The sequence below is a fragment of the Apodemus sylvaticus genome, chromosome 9 (assembly GCF_947179515.1).
Source record: "Apodemus sylvaticus chromosome 9, mApoSyl1.1, whole genome shotgun sequence".
Classification (NCBI taxonomy): domain Eukaryota; kingdom Metazoa; phylum Chordata; class Mammalia; order Rodentia; family Muridae; genus Apodemus; species Apodemus sylvaticus.
This window is the reverse complement of record NC_067480.1, coordinates 2632673-2653292: the sequence shown is the minus strand read 5'-3', so window position 1 is coordinate 2653292 and position 20620 is coordinate 2632673. Positions and strand designations below refer to the sequence as shown.

The 20620-nt window shown below is 46.8% G+C and overlaps 1 protein-coding gene across 1 annotated transcript; it reads right to left on the bottom strand.

Annotated features, from left to right (window-relative positions):
* Positions 1-209: 209 nt before the first annotated feature.
* Positions 210-17421, bottom strand: LOC127692091 (myosin regulatory light chain 12B). Its single transcript, XM_052192050.1, has 4 exons — positions 17308-17421; positions 4500-4698; positions 1880-2041; positions 210-678 (listed from the first exon to the last, which is right to left on the bottom strand). Exons 2-4 carry the CDS (start codon positions 4681-4683, stop codon positions 506-508), a joined length of 519 nt encoding a protein of 172 aa, XP_052048010.1. The 5' UTR covers positions 4684-4698; positions 17308-17421; the 3' UTR covers positions 210-505.
* Between the last annotated feature and the right edge of the window lie 3199 nt (positions 17422-20620).

Below are 20620 nucleotides of genomic sequence, written 5' to 3'. Positions count from 1 at the left end.
TAGAAGATGCAAAAGTGTATTTAAAAGTCCTGAAGATGTGAATGTTAGAAAGTCTGAATTTTACATTTGGAAACCTGAAGAAAGGAGTACCCCAACTATCATTCGTTTGTTTTATACTCCACTTGAGTCAGCATAGTCTTTATTTCAAAATAACATTTTTATTATATAAAGATGTAAAAAAAAATCCAGCAAAACCAGAAATACGGATATATTTTCCTGGGCTTTCACATTGGTTGATTTTTATTTGCATCTCATTTTCAGTACAATTTACAACATTGTCCCCATTCCAGTCTGATTATACATGTGCTAAGTGACAGAAAGGGTCTGGAATAAATACATTAAAAAAGAGGAAAAGCTGTGAAACTAAGTGGCACGCAGTAGGGCCTATGGGGGGTGGGGAGTGTCTGAGGAACTAAGTGGCACACAGTAGGGCCTATGGGATGGATGTGTGTGTGTGTCTGAGACACAAAGTAAGGAAACACAGCAGAGTGTCAGCGGTGGTGCTTCAGTCATCTTTGTCTTTCGCGCCGTGCTTGAGGATGCGTGTGAACTCGATGTAGTTGAAATTCCCCTTTTTGTCAATGGGGGCCTCCCTGTACAGCTCATCCACTTCCTCGTCTGTGAAGCGGTCGCCCATGGTGGTCAGCAGCTCCCTCAGGTAATCCTCCTGGATGGTGCCTGGAGGGCAACAAAGGAAGGCTCACAGCACAATCTGAACCACGGCCATGTTAGCATCAGCGATTCAGCACTCTCACGGGGCTACCACATGCTGCTGCTTCCCGGCCACTCCAGAGCACTCTATTAACACTAAGTTAATTTTTAAAAGTGTCAAAATGGAGATATAGCTTAGTGGTTACACAGGCTGCTCTCCTCAAGGACCTGGGCTCGATTCTCAGCACCCAGAGTCGCACAACCATTAGTAACTTCAGACCTAAGGATCTTATGCCCCCTCTGGCCCCTGAAGGCACCAGGTGTGCATGTGGTACACACACATACACATAGCTGTAATATTTATACACAGAAAAGAAAAACAAAATTTTGTAAAAACCATAGTATAAAAACACAGAGTCAAGTAAAAATTAAGAGGTGGCTGCCCAGAACAAGAGGGAGTGCCACCCAGAGCCAGTGCAGGGACAGATGTGTGTCAGGACTGAGGGAGGGAGATACCAAGGTGATGTGTGAGACCCAGCAGGAGGATGGTGCGGAAAAGGAGAAACGACTGAAGAAGGAAGGATGAGAAGAGGACGGTGAGACCGGGAAGGCTTTTCACACTGAAATGTGCCTCTCCAGAGGAGCAGGGAAATGGGACACAAAAACAGAGCAAAACCCCAGGTAACGCAGAGACACAGAACACTTCAAGGGCTCGTGCTATAAAACCATGCTTTCCAGAGAAGCCAGGGGTCTCAGAAAGGATAGCTTTCATTGTCCAGGACTATCAAATGGACCCTGGACAATTTGGAAGTTAGGAAGCTTGAAGCCAGATTCAAAGGTGAACGAGACAGGCGAAGCCGTTTTATGACCTACAACAGATCTATGGCCAGGCCAACAGGATTGGTTAGCTTGTTTTTGTTTTAACTAAAGACAAAAAAATTTACACATTAGAAAATGTCCTAGGGCTGGAGAGATGGCTCAGCCGGTTAAGACTGCTCTTCCAGAGGTTCTGAGATCAAATCCCAGCAACCACATGGCGGCTCACAACCATCTGTAATGAGATCTGATGCCCTCTTCTAGAGTGTCTGAAGACAGCTACAGTGTACTTACATAATAATAAATAAATCTTAAAAAAAAAATTCCTAAAATATGCTCCATGTACCCTAAAGTGAGGACAGGCAGGCAGGCAGGCAGGCAGGCAGGCAGGCACGCACGCACGCAGCGTTACCTGTGGCTTCCTCATCGAAGCAAGCGAAGGCGTTTCTGATGACGTCCTCGGGGTCGGTGCCGTTCAGCTTCTCTCCAAACATGGTGAGGAACATGGTGAAATTGATGGGGCCTGGGGCCTCGTTCATCATGGCGTCCAGGTAGGCGTCAGTGGGGTTCTTCCCTGTGAGCGAGCACATTGGAACAAAGCTGGGATCATTTGGCTATTGTTGTACTACCACATGTATCCTTTTTTTTCTTTTTTGTCCCATACCTCCCATGACCTTTCTTTTCTTTTCTTTTCTTTTTTTTTTTTAAGATTTTTTTTTTATTTTTATGAGTACACTGCAAATGTATTCAGACACATGCCAGAAGAGGGCATCAGATCCCTTTACCACCACGTGGTTGCTGGGAATTGAACTCAGGACCTCTGGAAGAGCAGTGTTCTTAAGTGCTGAGCCATCTCTCCAGACCCCACACATATCTTTACAAGTATTTTTTTTTTTTTACTACATTTACATGTAACATACATGATACCACATGTATCTGAGGTCTGAGGACAAACAACTTTTCAGGAGTTTTAAGGGTTCAAACCCCAGGCTTAAGACAAAAACGCCTTTCTGTGCTGAACTATCTTGCTATCTTCTTCATTGCTTTTTATTAAAAATCAACAACAAAGAAACCCAAACCCTCAAACTTTGACAGGCAATACCGCACTATCAAAGGCTGATGTTGATTCTACATTGGTTCATCAAGGGTTGTCTCAACATCAGCAATTAAAAGACAAATCGGGGCTGGAGAGATGGGTCAGTGGGTCAGTAGGTAAGAGCACCGACTGCTCTTCCGAAGCTCCTGAGTTCAAATCCAAGCACCCACATGGTGGCTCACAACCATCTGTAAAGAGATCTGATTTCCTCTTCTGGGGTGTGAAGACAGCTACACTGTACCTAGATATAATAAATAAGCCTTTAAAAAAATTTAAAGACAAATCAACATTAATGTTTCTAATTATGATACAGTTGCCCGTGGGTTGGTAAGCTTCAAAACTACTTAAAAGCTGATCATCTGAGTTAAAACTATTAGGTCAGCTTGGGACTGGAGGCTTATTTTGAGTGATACTACAGAAAGCACTGTCAGCCCAAGTGCTGCTACTCTCCTGCCTCATCCTCCCAACTCGCCCTCCTGTGTGCTGATGATGAGCCACCAGGCCAGACTTGAACTGGAGCACTCACAGTAAAGAAAAACCCTGATTTCAGTTCCTATGGAAAACAGACCGTGGGACATCAGCCAGAGCATTCCCTGACAGCGTGTGTGTGTGTGTGTGTGTGTGTGTGTGTGTGTGTGTGTGTGTGTGTGTGTGTGTGTAGGGACAAAATCTTCAGAGCTCTCCACAGGAGAGGCCTTGGGGAAGGGGCTTGAAAATCAGTTCACCTACAGGCCTGGAGAAGACCTGGAACTGAAACCCAGTACTGCAGATACTGAGTTTAGTGCCATCTGCCCTAAACAGCTTCCTGGGAATAGGACTAGCTGACATCAGCGTCTCAAAGGCCCCTTCAGACATGGAGTTAACACACAAGAAAAGGATGTGTTGACTGCATCTTCAGATCTAAGGAAACATCTCAAGAATTATACCAGACTAAAACTTAATGGCAGGCCCGTCCAGAATCTGGGTGAAATTTAAATGACCCAGTAACAGCCATTCCACTCACTACACCTGCTTAGCTCACTTGTACTGATGGAGCCACCAAGCAAGTGAAAACAGGTTTAAAAAAAAAAAAAAAAGACCACTTTCCCATGTGCAGATCTAACCCGGACTCTCTTGCAACATTCTGGGATAGAGGGGGCGGGGATGACTGAAACGCAGAGAGTCAAGAGAGTTCTGAGTGAAACAGGGATCTAAAAATGGATCGTGTGTGTGTGTGTGTGTGTGTGTGTGTGTTGTTAGTGGTATGTGCGCGTGCATACGTGTGTGCATCAGTGCCATGGAGCACACATAGAGGACTGAGGACTGAGAACACGTTCCAGGAGCCAGGCCTCTCCATCCTGGGGCTCACACTGAGGTCACCAGGCTTGGCAGCATGCAGCTTTACCTGCTGAGTCATCTCATCATCCCCACTTATGGTTTTTTTTCCTCTCTCTCTTTCCCACTCTCTTTTATAAAGATATTATGGAAGTCTCTCTTCCTGGGGTCCACTTTGAATAACACCTCCCTACCTTCCCAGACAAACATTGTTAGTTATGAGTGGTATGGTACCTCTTTGTTTATTTGTTCAAGACCTGTCTGTCCTCTACCCACAGGATATTACCCACTGTATATTATTAACTGCAATTGTTACTGCAACTTCTGATCTCTTGTACTTAGCTAAAATCACACACACACACACACACACACACACACACACACCATCCCCCCCCTACACACAAGGCTTTCAGGCTCATTCGGCACAATCTACTTAGCTAACAGGAACCATACCTGCCAAGTCCCCACCCTGCAGCTGATCCCAGCTCCTATCAGGGCCACGCCCACACCTGAAACCTTTTCATAGGTCCTTCAGAACTGGGTTAAACCACAGGACAAAAGGTCCAGAGATGGACTATCACCAGAAGAATGCACATGAAGGGAAAAAGCACATAAAGGCTACCCAGAGACGCCAGCATGTCGTGCAGGTCCTCCTTGTCAATAAAGCCGTCCCGGTTCTGGTCGATCATGTTGAAGGCCTCTTTGAACTCTTGGATCTGGGACTGGTCAAACATGGCGAAGACATTGGATGTTGCGCGCTGAGGGCGCTTCTTGGTGGTCTTGGTCTTCGCTTTTTTGCTTGACATGGTGGCGGTTCAAATCTGAAAACAAACAAACAAGAACTAAAGCATGATACATAAAGCAAGAAGGGTATGCACACACCTAAAGTTAATAAATGAAATCTTTCTTTTTTAAAGCAAGGTTCTTACTGTGTAACCCCAGCTGGCCTGGAAGTCACAAAGATCTTCCTGTCTCTGATTCCCAAGTGCTGGGATTAAAGCTGTGTGCCAAGCTAGGGTAAAAATATCTTAATAAGGAAATTTGCTTCGAGACAGTAAGAGTAAGTATGTCCAAGCTTTATTTTCATCGTGACAGTTAAAGTAGATTTTAAATAACAGAATTTACCAATGAACTTTCCATCACGTGTCACAAAACTAATTTTTTTTGTTTTGTTTTGTTTTTGAGACAAGGTTTTCTCTATGTAGCTCTGCCTGTCCTGGAACTCACTCTGCCTATGAGTACTGGGGTTAAAGGTGTGGGCCACCACCTCCTAAAAAGACTAAGATTTCGACTTTATTTTTAATTGTGTATGTGTTTATGTCTGTATGTGGGTATGTGTGCATGAGTACAGGTGCCCACGGAGGCCAGAGGAGGGTGCTGGAACCCTGGAGTTACAGTTATAGGCAATTGTAAAAGCTCCCAAGACTAACTGTTATCCATTGGGAATTTACAGAAACATAATGCATGGTGAGAACCGAGTGAATACTGTAGACAGGACTAGGGTAGTCAGTCTCACCTTGAAAATACATCATCTGGACCCAATTTCCCCTTAGACTTCTGAGCTGTCCCTGCATTTCCCCCATTTGATTACTTCTGAATTTCATCATCTTCCCAATCATTCCTAGAGATTCTGTAAATGGGTTGGGTGTTACCCTCCACCACGCTGACAGCCATCAGCAATTTAACTGGCAAACAGAATGCACTTTATTATTTTTTACCCCCCAGCCCTATAAAAACAATAGGGTCTCATGTAATTCAGGCTGGTCTTGAATTCATCATAAGGTAGGTCATCACACATGACCTGAAACTCTCGGTCCTCTTACCTGTCTTTTGAGTGCTGTGATTATAGGCATGGTACATGCCCTGGCTGCATTTAGATAATACCAGTACATGCATGGTAATGTTTTGGTTGATGACAGATAACATATACAATGGTGTATACCACATGGTCTTGGTCTGCAGCAAGCTATTCTGACTGGTTTTGTGTGACTAACTGCATGCCGTCTGCAGAGCAATGAGACCACCTAACAATGACATTCTCAGAATCTATTCCCTTTACTAGACAATGCACCAATGCAAATAGAACACAATACTGTCAGCTTTGGAGTTAGAATCTAACTCCAAAGTTTGGGACTGGAGTTACAGGTGGATGTGTCTCCAGGTACTGTTGGGAGGGGTGCTGCTTACTGGCTTGTTCCTCGTGGTTTGCTTGTCCTGCTTTCTGCTTTCTTATAGAACTGGGGACCACCAGCCTAGGGATGGTCCTACCCACCACAGGCTGTGTTCTCCCACATCACTAATTAAGAAAATGTCCTATAGGCTTGCCCACAACCTGATCTTAGGGAGGCATTTCTCAACTGAGGTTCCGTCCTCTCTCATGACTATAACTTATGCCACATTTCATAAAACTCACCAAAATAGGTTTAACCCCAGGTTTTCATGCATGTTATAGTAGGCTCTCCCAATGAGCTACGCCCCCAGTGTCAACTGACTTTCTAAACACTTTACATCCTGGAACTGTCAGATGAAAGGTTTTCTCATGTGAGAGGTACTCATTTTAGTTCAAGATTTGATGGATATCAGTAGTCTAAAGTCACAGATAAGTTCTATCAGCCGACCATTTCTCAAACTTACTTAAGAGTAACATTTTACTTAACAAAATAACTTGTCAACTGTATCATGCTGAGTGTTAAATCAAAAACTCCTACATTAAACATTTTTGAGGTTTAATTAAGAGTTCTCCAAGGAGTCAATGATGAGATAATGCCAAATGCAAAGATTTGGTTAGGGAGCGTGGCTAGTTAAAAATAACTGGGAGTGGGAGTGGGGATGCGGATGGGGGTGGGGAGGCATCTGTCACAAAGCCTTGGCTGGTGCAGCTGCCTGATCCCTGACAGGTGAGAACACAATCACTCACCGGCCTTTATCAAAACATGCCGCAGAGCTAGCTGCTGATTGGAATAGCACTCTACCTTAAGTGGTTTTGGCACAACTCTCTCTGGAGAAACCCACGCCTACTTCCCAAGTGTGTGCGGACGGCTTCCTAAGCACACCTCCCTTAATGCTTGTTAAAGGTGTCTGTGTATACGTATACGCATGTATGTGGAGGACACTGGGTGTCGTCCTCAGACACTTTCCACTCTAATTTTTCTTAGGATTTATTTATGTATTTATTATGTATATAGCATTCTGCCTGTATGTATGTCTGCAGGCCAGAAGAGGGCACCAGATCTCTCATAGATGTGAGCCACCATGTGGTTGCCGGGAATTGAGCTCAGGACATCTGGAAGAGCGCAGCTCTTAACCTCTCAGCCACCTCTCCAGTCCCTTCCACTCTAATTTGTGAGGCAGGCTCTCTTGCTGCACCTGGAGGCTCACCAACTGGCTGGCGGACCAATGAGCTCCTGCCCCACAGCCACCCCAGCACTGGGATTTTAGGTGCACTCATGAGCCAGCTTTCTATGGGGGTCCTAGGATCTGGACACAGAGACTCACACTTGCATGGTTAAGCACTTCATTGACTGGATCACTTACCCAGCCCTAAAACTGTTTCTTTAGAAACCCAACCCACCCACCTCAAAAACAATCCAGAATTCCTGACAAAAGGAAACGCAGGGACAAATAGTGGAGCAAAGTCTGAAGGAAAGGTCATCTAGAGACTGCTCCACCTAGGGATCCATCAAACACAGACACTATTGCTGATGCCAAGAAGTGCTTGCTGACAGGAGCCTGATATAGCTGTCTCCTGAGAGGCCCTGCCAGAGCCTGACAAATACAGATGCGGATGAATGCAGCCAACCATCAGACTGAGCACAGGGACCCCAATGGAAGAGCTGGAGCAAAGACTGAAGGAGCTGAAGGGGTTTGCAGCATCATAGGAAGAACATCAATATCAACCAACCAGACCTCTCAGAGCTCCCAGGGACCAAACCACCGAAGAGTACACATGGAGGAACCCATGGCTCCAGCCATATATGTAGCAGAGGATGGCCTTGTTTGGAATCAATGGGAGAGGAGCCCCTTGGTCCTGTGAAAGCCTGATGACTCAGGATAGGGGAACACTAGGGTGCTGAGGCGGTGTGTGTATGTGTGTGGGGGGTAAGCAGGTGGGGGGCACCCTCATAGAGGCAAGGGTGGAGTGAGGGGATAGGAGTTTGTAGAGGGGAAGCTGGGAAGGGGGATAATATTTGAAATGTAAATAAATAAATAACCAATAAAAATATGAAAAAAAAAAGGAAAAAGAAACCCAACTTTGGGCTGAGCATGGTGGGGTACCTACCCAAGCATGGTCTACAGTGTGAGTTCTAGGACAGCTGGAGAACATATCAAGATCATGCCAAACAACAAAAAAGGAAACCCATCTTTGTTAAGCATACATACATACATACATACATACTTGTTCTCTCTCTTTCTCTCTCTCTCTTTCTCTCTCTCTCTCTCTCTCTTTCACACACACACACACACACACACACACACACACACACACACACACACACGTTGTCTAGGGTCTTACTATATCTGTAGCCCAGCTGGTTTTGGATTTACAATCCTCTTGCCTCTGTCTCCTAAGTGCTGGGAGTTTAAGATTTTTAGGGTTGGGGATATTCTCAGTGGTAGAGTACTTGTCCAGAATCACAAAAACAAAATACACTTCACACACACACACACACACACACAACCATACAGTACTCATAACGTACACATTGAAAATTGAGTAAAGCTATATCAAAACCACCAATCTAATGAGAAGTCTGGTCTAGAGGAAAACATCCCCTCCCGATTGCCTTCTGGGAGAACTCTTATCTTGCTTGGCTTCCTCTCCTTTCTCACCACTGATGCGGAAATTTTTCTTTGGAAAATCAGTTGTGTCGGATGGTGTTTTGCTGGGGCAGACACTTGAAGGAGTGTTTTCCTGAAGCAGACACCGGTGAAAGAATGTTTTGCTTAAGCACGCACGTGAAAGGACTCATAATGAGAGATTCTTGATAACAACACACGTGTTTTGGTTCACCTTACATTGCACAGCTGGGCTCCATTTGTCATGACTGCATAAAGAGAAAGGCCCCCAAAACTTCTGATGGTGTTCTGGTGGCTTCTTGCTGCTTCAGGTCGATTAGCAGAGCAATGGCAGTCAATACGGACTCATGTGCTGAGGTAAGACCCCCATGTGATGTTTGGAGGGAGTAGAAATGGGACTCAATGGACAGTGACGGAGGCTTGCTTGCATAGCTAGCTTTACAATGCTTCGGTGATCTCACATCTTTGCTGATCTTCGCTTCACTGAGACAGGCTTTGCAAAAAGCTTCTTGAGTCCCCGCTGGTCCTAATTGCTCCTGCTGATTCCTTCAGCTGAGGCCTGGCTGTTTCTGCCAGGTTGTGCCACCTCTGCCCACTCCTGTTTGCTATCCCCACACTACTGAACTGGACTGCTGATAAATTTGTGAAGCATTTGCCAGTGGATGGAGCTGCCTCTGCTGAATCCTGTACCTGAACTGACCTCCTGACAAAACAGATTGGATTTGCTCCAAAGAACAATTTCTAAACAGGCCACATCCTCCACGCCCTAAATAACTTTTCTCTTCCTCTGGTGGGTGGTGGGCTAGAGGAGGGTCGAACCCTTATTAAAGTAGGTTGAGAAAAAACGTATGCCTACTCACCCCCCATTCACTCCTCAGTCCACAGCAACTGCCTCAGGCTGACAGAAAGTCAAAGTCTTTCTTCGGAGCCAGCACTGTACTTAACACTGTGTGGGCTGGGCTGTGGGCTGGCTGCCCACCACTGCAGCCTCAGTCTCCTACTTCCAGGATTGGCCCACCTGGGTTTTTTCTTCCACTCCACCTCCCCTCAAACACCCTGGCTTCTCACATCCTGGCATTTCTGACAGGGTTTCACGATGAATCCCAGGCTGCTATAGAATCCTTCCTCTGCAGTGTTGTGGCTTGGGGCCCTCCACCTCCACTTGTGGGGTTGCACTTCACATTGAGCTGCAGATTCGTCTCCAGATGTCCAGATAACAGGCCCATTTTGGACATCCCACAGACGGCAAAATCAATGTGCTAGGAAGGGAATCCATTATCCCCTCTATTAACTCCCCCAGCTTTCAGTCCCCCAGCTCTCCCAGCGGGAAGCTAGGAGTCAGTCAGCCTCTCTAAATCTCTCCCTGGTATACCAGTTCTCAGATGTGTCCCTCTGCCTCTTTCCTGTCACCACAGGACACCTCACCTTCATCATTCACACAGACTTGAGTCAGCTTCCTCAGATCCTAGCTCTCCAGTATCACAAACATGTACTACCACACTTGGTTTTATTTAAAAAAAAAAAAAAAAGCATTTTTAAAAATTTGTGTGTGCCCACACATGCATATGTATATTAGAGGGCAGTGTTTCAGTGTTTGAGGATTGGTTTCCTCCCACCACATGGGTTCAAACACAGGCTGACTGTCAGACTTGGCAGAAACGGCCTTTATACAGAGTCTTTTCCTCAGCCTCATGTACACCAATTACATATACACACCTACCTACCTACCCACCCACCCACCCACTCACTTTCAGGAGAAAATGGATCACATCGAGTGGAGAAAGTTTAAACAGCCTAGCATTAAATGATGCTGCCTGCCTTTGAAATGAAGCAGCTGAAGTCCAGACATTGAACAACTTCCCAAGTCGGGCATACTCAAACCCTATTAGAGGTAATCTCTATACACCCACCACCTCTTTCCCAGTAACCTCTCTTCTAGCTATTGTAGCTCACTTAAAACCTTTCAAAGTTCCCAACAGAGGTAAGTAAGCATGGGTTTCCACGCGGTGACTCTCCTCTGCATTTAGATCACAGACAGGTAGAGTTTTCATGTAAGTCCAAACTACACCTGAGAAACTACACAGACAGACTGTACTGGGAGCGACCGATGGGAGAGGCCAAAGCCTGGATTGACTATGCAGTGTAGCAGGTCAGACGGGGCTAACCGGCGGCAGCACCTTCTATTAGCCGTGAATTAACAGAGAAACCTTTATGCTCAATTATTAATGAAAGTGCCTTCCAAGGGGGGAGCGCCTTACCCAACCCTCTACTCTTAGACTACAGTCATTACAGTCACTGATGAAAGTATTCCCAATAAATCATAGCCCAGAATGTAGATTACCTTTAACTAAAATCAAAAGGCATTTCCTCCTCAAACTCTTCAGTTTTCCTCTGTATCCCTAACATAGTGAACCAAGGGATTCCTGTGCCGCCAGCTCACATCGTCGACAGGGATGCAGGAAGCTGGCTTTATGCGTGATGTAAGTGTCTGATGTCCAAGCCATAAACCAGCAGAAATCTGTGAGTTTTATCCTGCCTGCCTGGCTTCCTCAGGCCCAGAAAGATGCTCAGAGCACGTGCTGCTGTCTGTCACCCAAGGATTCATTCCAACGTCCCTTTGATGCTTCCCCAAGCATCTGTCGCCACCACTGGCAATAAACACTGCTCTCTCAGTCTTGTGCACCAGCCATCTCTGAAGTTTATTTAAAAAAAAAAAAAAAGAAAAGAAAAAAAAGAAAGCTGCCAGAATCTCAGTCTAGCCTAACAGAAGGGCAGTGCTGAGACTGGAGACCAATTTAGTTTAAAGGTGCACTCGGTGGGAGCTGGAGGTTGGTTCACTGATAAGAACACTTGCTGCTCTTGTGGAAGACCTGGGTTTGACTCCTAGCACTCACACGGAGGCTCACAACTGTAACTCTAGTCCCCGGGGATCTGACACCCTCTTGGTCTCCACAGGTTCCAGGCATGCACATGATGCATAGACATACACAAGGCAAAAAAAACCCTCATAAGCATGAAACAATCAAGTTTTCGTAAATGTGCTAGGCATTTCCAATGTGCACCACTTGGTCCACCCTGGCTGTGAGCATGTCCTGTGGCTTTTCAAAGTTAGTCACTGTCCGTAAATGGAGGCCTAGATTCTAATTCCAGTTCTCTGACTTTTGGCTACTTTAGCTACCTCATTCTCTTCATCCACATAAGAGGTGAATCATGGGCTAGGAAGACGGATTAGTTGCTGTTACAACTAAAAGGACGAGGACCTGAGTTGGAGCTGAGAGTCCATGTCGAGAGACACACACAGGCCAGCAGAGCTTAGGTCTCAAAAAGGCGAACCCTCCTAAGGATGACACCGGGGATAGTCCTCTGGCCTCCACACGTATGTGCACACTTATATACATACGTGTGGAGCCAACGCATGGCCAATGGTTGGCAGCTAGCAAATTTTGGCAGTCTTCAGGAAGGTTTGTTTAGTAGGCCCTAAGATGACCTTTAGTGTATGAGTACACTGTCTCTTTCTTCAGACAAACTGGTAGAGGGCATTGGATCCCATTACAGATGGTTGTGAGCTATCATGTGGTTGTTGGGAATTGAACTCAGAACCTCTGGAAGAGCAGTCAGTGCTCTTAACCACTGAATCATCTCTCCAATTTTTTAATGCGACATTTTACTAAAATCCCCGATTTTCAGACAAAAATCTTGTCTGCACTTCTTGAACAAGTGCAGAAGGAATCACCAGATTAGCACTCCCAGATTTTTGGGGTGTTGAGTACTCAATGAGAAATCTGTCCCCTACAACACTGCCCCCCCCCCCCCCCCCCCCCCCCCCGCCCAAGCAATTTGCTACTTCATGGTTCCTTGTGGCACTGAAATTCCTTCTTCCACTTGCCAAGGTGCTTGTTGGGCTCCAAGACGACACTCAACAGCTGTCATTGTGCGGCCACTAAGAAGTGAAGACTGGAGAGTGGACCAGTGCAGGCAGAATGCATTGTGCAATGATGTCGGTTGACTGTTACAACAGACACTGCATCCCCTGCTTGCTCTGTTGTGAGTCAATCCGCAGATGCTAGCACGAGATAGCAGGGAACTGAGGCCCGCTGCAAAACCCAGCGGCAACCCGCCATCCGTGTGAGTCAGCCACACTGGACACGATCCCTTCAGAAGAGGACAAGCATGCAAGGCTAAACCGCTTGGGGATTCCTGGGAATTTATTGACCAGGTGTGGTGGCACACACCTCTGATCCTTGCACTCTGGAGGCAGAGAGGGGAAGAGCTAAGTTCAAGGCCAACCTGGGCTACAGAGTTAAGTTCCAGGACAGCCAGGGGGATAAAGACCCCGTCTCCAAACCAAACCAACAGCAACAACAGCAAGCCCCCAGGTATCTATCGCCTTATAGGTGTTGATAACAAAGTTAAGAGCACTTTATCCATAGGAAAGCAGCAAGGCCCTTGTTCTGTGAATTCTTTCAGAGTGACAGGAGGAAACATCTTTGTTTCAGGCTTAGAGCCACAGAAGCCTAGAAAGGACCACCAGTCAGGTGACTGGGGAATTTCTGGTAAAAGAAAAAAAAAGTGACTGTGATGGAACTCCACCCTGGCCCGGGAAGCTGCCAGCTGCGTCTTCTCCCACTCCTTCCCACCACCCTAGCTCACATTCCTTTACTGCTCTGCAGGTTTTTCTTGCTTTCTAATGACTGCTTTCTTCAAAGTTCTATCCTTGGACTGGCTTAATTGCTGGTTGAAAAATTTGTATCTCAAAAGCACCATTCAGGTGGGTCTCTCCAGGCCGAGGCAAGGGCAAGGCTGGAAGTTTGAGGCTAGCCTGGGCTACATGGGTAGGTCCCAGGCCAGCCTGGTTACAGAGTGAGGTTTTGTCTCAAAAATTGAACCAAACGGTACAAGCCATAAAAATCTAAAAACAAAACTCACCAGTGATTGTTGGTAGATTAAGGAGAAAAGGGTGGAACTGGTTCTGTGGACAAAGGAGTCATAAAGCAATCAAAGTGCAGTGGCTGGAGGGAAGGTAAGTCAAGAGTGCGCACGGATCTAGAGGAGGACCAAGATGGCGGCTCGGGGTAGTGAGGAAATCACAGCCACCTGTAACTCCAGCTCCTTGGGATCCAATCGCTCTCACATGCACAAGCCCGGCCCCATACACACATAATTAAAAACAAAATATTTACAGAAAGAATTCTTGCTTTGGCCCAGCTACACTACAATGGCAGCTGACTCGCCAGGGTGGGGTGGCTGTGCAGTGAGGGAGTTTCCATTGGTGAGCAGATTCACAGGAGGAGCCATTGAAGGCGGAAAGCACAGACTGGCTCTGGACTCAGTTTTTTTTTACATTCAAAGTTCCTTTAAATTCAATTTTGTCTTTTCCAATGTCTGTCAGAATCTAGAAATTTCACACGGGTTCTCCCGTAATCACCGTGGACAAGATTACTTATGTTTGAATGACCGGATGCAAGACCAGTTTGAAGACAGCAATCAGAAAGGGAATTCCTACATGATCAAATTAAAATGCCTCACAAAATTAACCTCATATGCTTAATGAATGACATATAATTGGTTTTTATGTTATGCAAGTAGTTCCCCCCCTCAAAGTTCCATAATTATCTTTCTTTTAAAGAGCTAAACACATTTTTTACGACTTTCCTTTGCATTGGGCAAACTTGCTGAATAGATGTATTTTCACTTTTACCACAGACTCACTGTTCTCCCTTACAGGTGTTCTGGGTGACCCAGTCGGCTCCTACCTCCGGTACCCCATCACTTGTGTAAATGTGTACACCTATGCAATAACCCAATTAAGTCATAAATGCTAACCTCATTCCAGAAAGTCCCAGAAGTCAACTGTGTACCTCAGGCTCCCTGACAAATCTTGTTTGTATTTCTTTTCATTTTCCTTCCTTTTTTTTTTTTTGAAGCAAAGCCTTACTACATAGCCCAGGCTGACTTCAAACTCAGGGGCTTCCTGCCTCAGCTTCTAGAGTGCTAGGATTGGAAGTGTCCAACGACCTCGAGCAGCTCTTGTCTGAGTTTCTTTTAAGTCAGATGACAGATGTATGCTTGGGAGGCCTGGCTTTTTTTAAATGAAATTTTTTTGGGACTGGCCCAATGTGTTGAGTTGGCGAGGGTCCTCCTCCTCTTTTGGAAAACGTTTTTGAGTGTGTGGGGATCAAACCCAGGCCCTCCAACATGCCGGCCAATGCCACACTCAGCCCTTTATTCTTCTCTACTGACGAGGACGATTACTTCACAGATGCCCTTTTACAGCCTCTTCCCTTTCTACTTGGATGAGAGTCTTAAGAAGACTGCCCGCACACGGCAGGTGCCAAATAAACAAGCAGCAAGCAGCCACACACATATAATTAATTTCTTCCCATCACAAACAATACTACACACACAAATGTTCATGGTAAGGTGTTGGATCTGAGCACCCCTAAAATAAGGCTTTTTCTCGAGACTCTACTATGAGTCAGCACACACTCAAACCATCAGCTAGTTACCCCTTGCTCAGTACCTGGATGGAACATTATTAACACAGGAACAGGCTACAAGTGTACCAGACATGGGGTAAGCACACCACATGCATTAATAATTAATCCTCACAGCTGCTTATAAGCTCTTCTACCAACTTCTCAGATAAAAGCTAGGAAGAGGCAGAAGGAACCCAGCCACACAACATGTCCCACCAGCCCTGTGTCTTTTGTATCAGCAGCTGCAAGTGCCCATCAGTTGAAGCCATTGGTGAACATGAAGTATGGTGCTTGCCATGCTAAGGACGCAGAACCTTAGAGACGCCTTTAAGGTCTCTCTGGTTCCCCTTTCTCTTCCAAAGTCCAAGGACCTGACCACGGGAAGCATGCCCGTCAATAATGGAGTACCTCCCTCTACTGTCTGGAAACAAGTCCAGAGGTGACACCACACCCAGACCCAAGGGACTGTCCTAGATATCATGTTTTCAGTCCAGTTTACTCCTCTAAAAATCATAATCTTCCTCTAAAACTGTCGACATGCACCCCCGCATGCCCCAATCAAGAGGGGAACAAGCCTGCTAAGGCTCATCTGTTTATCTGTCTCCCTCCTGTGTACATAGTGAGTTCTGACACCCTTTTCTCCTGTTATCTGGCTTCTGCCAGGTAAGGGGGACTCAGTGAGCATCCTTCAGGGGAGAAAGGGAAATCTGTTTTGCCGGCCATGTGGAATTTGTCGGAGAACAGTCAAAGATGCTGGTAACCAGGGTCTATGAAAGCCGTCCATCCCTACACAGCTGTATCTTTCAACCTTGGGGGATGGGGATATTGGCCCCATTCCTGGCTTTCCTAACTTTGGCCAACCATCACCTGAGGATCCGTTCTTCAGCTCAGTAAACTCAGCCTCACTGAAGCATAAATGAATACGGAAACAGCCATCACAGAATTTACTTAACCTAGCATCCAGACAGGAAGAGTGATCAGGTGCCTCTGTGTGTGTGTGTGTGTGTGTGTGTGTGAGAGAGAGAGAGAGAGAGAGAGAGAGAGAGAGAGAAACAGAGAGAGAGACAGAGAGAGCAAGCTCACAGAAAAAAGTTGGTGGCATCATATGAATTCCTCAAGTGATCCCAGGAAAATGACATGACATCACCTCTCTGGGTATCACTTTCTATAATCATAAACTCCTAAAAGTGTTTTTAGGAGATACTCTGTAAGAGTTTATTGACTCAGAAAATGCTGTGATATTTCTCTAACAAACAGGACTACAGTCAAGCCATCTTTAACAAAAGCTGTCAACCCGATACCCTAAACATCCTTTCATCGCGTTACTTCCTTGTTGAGGGATCCAAGTGACTCTCCAAGTCCTCTTACATAATTTTTTTTATTTCTCATCGAGTTTTTAATACACCTATAAAGAGGCCTAACTTGGCTAACTACAGTATTTTATTTTATAGGGTCTAGCCCAGGGCCGTGTGTATACCCTACCCTAACTACCTTCCTCATTCCCAGCTAGTATTCGTTATTGTTCTGTTCTCTTCGGGTTGACCTCCCGTGCTTCCTGTACACATATTACGATGCTCCTCTTTTGAGCTTTTGCTCGGTACCTCCTAGCAAAGATACACCAGTTCATCTTGGATCCCTGATTCAATAAGTTCTCCATTCTTCTCAGCTTTCTGTGAATTGTCCTTCTCTAACAATGAGCTAAATCTTTGCAAAACCTGAGACATAGGAAGAATTTACGCAAATAGGCCCATTTTAGTATTTGCTAACCACGAACTCTAGTACCGGTTCCTGGTTTCCTCTGGCAGGAACCGTGCACCAGCAGGCTTCTCCTCCCCCCCCAAAGCGTCTAGAGCGGATGCGCGCACTTGCGCTAACACACAGCTTGGACCTGCAGCCTACAGCCGCAGCAGGTGCGGGCAGCTGTGCACCAAGTGTCACTCATCTGAAGTCGCAGGCCCTGTGCACACGGCCGGGGGCCTCGCTCGGTCAGGGGTTCGCCAGCACAGGAACCGCGCAGGGCCTGGAACCGAGCCGCCTCCGCTCCGCCAGCCGACGGTCCCGCCGACCGCAGGCTCCAGGCGCGGCTCCAGGCGCGGTTGCGGAGCACGAGGGACAGATGCGGCCGGGGGATGCCCTTCGGGGCGGAGAGCCACTCACCTAACCTGATGCTGCACGCTCGAGAGTACCCGACAGGCGACGGCGACTAGCTGAGGCTGCGGCGGGACGGTGGCGGCGCCGCACTTCCGGCCCGGGGGCGGGGCGGAAGGAGCACCGGCGAGCCCGGCGCGACCAACCAACCGCGGCAGGGGGATGCTGCGAGCGTTTTAAGACCCCGGGGCACGGCAGCCAGCGGCGGAAACTAGCCTGGCTGCGCGGCCCGACGAGCTCAGCTCGGATAGCCCCGAGTATGGATTCCTCAGCTCACCGGCATGGCACACCCCCGCCGAAGCCGTCCCAGCCCCGCCGGCCTCCCCGCTCCCCGTCCTGGTCCTGCGGCCCTTCCGCATTCCCAGGCCGAGGGCGGAGCGCCAGCGTTGGAATTTGACCCGGGTGGGCTGGGAGCCGCCCTGGTTTGGGGGTCCCCTGGCGCCGGCAGCCGGCAGTCCGAGGTTGCCTGATTTAGCTGAGGACAGTTGGCCTGGTTAAACTGAGTTTTAGATAAACATTGTTCAAGAGAAGGAATGTAATCCGGAAGAGGGCGGCGGCTGAGCACTCTCCAGAGAGCTCCAGAAACACCCTCGCTTATTTGAAATTGCATTCCTGCCAGCGTCCTTTACTTTCTCCCGCCGGAGTTCATATTCTAGAAGTCTGATCAGAAATTCCATGTCAGACGGTGGTGGCGACACCTTTGATTCCAGCACTTAGAAGGCAGAGGCAGGATCTCTGTGAGTTGAAGGCCAGCCTGGTCTACAGAGCTAGTTCCAGGCCAGCCAAGCTATACAGAGAAAACCAGTTCCCTTCCTACCCACGCCACCCCAAAAGAAATTCCTGCAAGGTAGGAACACCCTGCGTCTCCAACACTGAGTATCCGTGTAGTGTTGCACAGCAGTCCGTACAAAACAAATACAACTTTGGGGCCAGCAAGATGGCTCAGCAAGTAAAGAAAGGTGCCTGTCAGCACGCATGGCTTGAGTTAGGTTCTCAGGGCACACAGAGAACAACCAACTCCTGCAGTTTGTTCTCTGAGCTCCGTATGCAGGCACCAGGGAGTAGTGCCTGCAAAGGAGTAGATACAATGTAAAATAAAATAATCCTCCAAATAAATTAAGGGTGGCTTTAAATCTTCGCTTGAAAATCAGGGACTGGTATTACGTAGGTTAGAGGTGGAGAATAATTTGTTTTTAATAGGCGCCAGGGGATGCTGATGCTGTATCTGGTCATGAGTATTCTTTCTCTTCGATCCCATCTGTCCTCAAAAGTCATTGCTTAAATAATTATGTTTCTTATAAAATTATAGCACCTTTAGAGTTTGATAGAAGCCTACCACCACTTCCTAAATCCTCACTCTAGGCAATGTAAGATCAGTTAATAAGCAGGATGTGGTGACTCATGCCACCCAGTGGCAGGTGGGGAGCAAACTTAACATAGCAAAAGTCCCTCTCAGCCAGAGAGTGTTGCCAGGGAGGTTAAGTGACTACAGTACTTGCTATGCTCAAGTTTGAAGTCCCAGCACTGCCTGAGGGGCCCCGGCTTCCCCTCCATGCATACGAGACTTCATCTCTAAGGATAGGCTCTTGCACCTTGTCTTCGCTTCAGGATTCTATCCAGAAACCAGCTAATGAGCAAAACAAGAATAAACTACAATTTGAATATCAGCTGCATTCACATACACCCCTTTCCCCACATTTCTAATTCTGTAGCAACCTGTAGAAGGAAGCGGTCCTATCTCAGCAGATGAAGATGATTTTAAAAACAAACGGAGGGCTGGAGAGATGGCTCAGTGGTTAAGAGCACTGACTGCTCTTCCAGAGGTCCTGAGTTCAATTCCCAGCAACCACAAGGTGGCTCACAAACCTCTGTAATGGGATCTAATGCCCTCTTCTGGCTGTGTCTGAAGACAGCTACAGTGTACTCATATAAATAAAATAATTAAAACATCTTTTTAAAAAAAAACAAAAAAAAACCAAACGGGCCACGAGAGGGCGCAGATCTACTTGGGTACCAGGTGCGGTTTATTCAACCATGGCCAGCTCCAGATAGATGCTGCTTTTAATCATAAAGATCCCATTATGAACAGCATCAATTCATTTTATAAATGAATAAATAGGTCAACAATGAATAAGTGGCTTGACTAAGGTCATAAAGCCGTGAGGTAGCAAAATTGGGACTTGAGATGCTGAAAAAGTTCTCTCTGGGTGGTGGCAGCACCTCGGGCCTTTAATCCCAGCACTAGAGAGACAGACGCTGGCAGGGGTCAGCCTGGAGTTCCAGGACCCGCAGGGCTGCACGAAGAAACCCTGGGGGAGGGGAGGTAGTGGAAGGAAGTGGGAAAAACACTCGCCCGAGCCCCAGGCATGCCAAATTCAGTGGGCTCCTTTACACTTCCCTACACCTCTGTGACCCGATACTACCTACCCTCCTCCCTCCTAAAACTAGCTTTCTATAACTTTCTGTGGCCTGTACCCCGTCGAAGCTCTTTAGTCAGTGTCTACCCAATCCTAAACTTCCTGTTGATCCTCAGTCTCCTTACATTAGGTAGAAAGCAGTTCCCTTCTCAGAACCTAAGCTTCCGCCTGTCTTTTATGGTAATAACATTCACTTCCTGGCTTTTAAGTCTCAGGTTCCTTGATCAGATTCAAGTTTGGGCACTGGAGTCCAGTGGCAGCATAGCCGTAAAGCAGGTGGGCAGGCTGCCGTAAAGCAAGTGTGTGGGCTGCTGCGTAACTGGAATGTTTTGCTGGGGCTTTGAAGCTGGTGGGTTAACCCTGAGGTCCTTTTCATCACGTAAACTTCAGAGATCGGTTCTGCTTTCAAGCCCACTGCTAGAGGAGATCCGTAAGAGCTATTTATTGGCAGACATTCTTGCTTAAGCAAATTAATAAACTTAATTCATACAGGATCCATCACCTACTGTTCCTAACAGCTATTTAAGGGTTGCCCGGATGGAAATGGATGTTGCAAAAGAGAATTTTTGTAGTACCTTTCCCCCCTACAGTAGAAATAACTTTATTCCTCATTTAAGATTTGTTAGCAAAACAGAAATGATATGCTTGGGGAAGACTCTAACACTGAGTAGATAAAAGGCATTTTGCTTAAAAATCTGAATGAAATGCAAGCAGGAAATTAGGGCAGGATTCTGTGATTCTAATCTTGAAGGAAGGGAAGCAGGTGTCACTAGTCCCCCATCCCCCACCCACACTCCACAGGACTGGCATTATTGGGTTAAAGCCTCTGGCTCTCTAACCTGCAGCTCAAAGGCATTCCGTAACTGTTTATCAAATGAGGTAATGGTTTCCCTCAAGGACAGTCT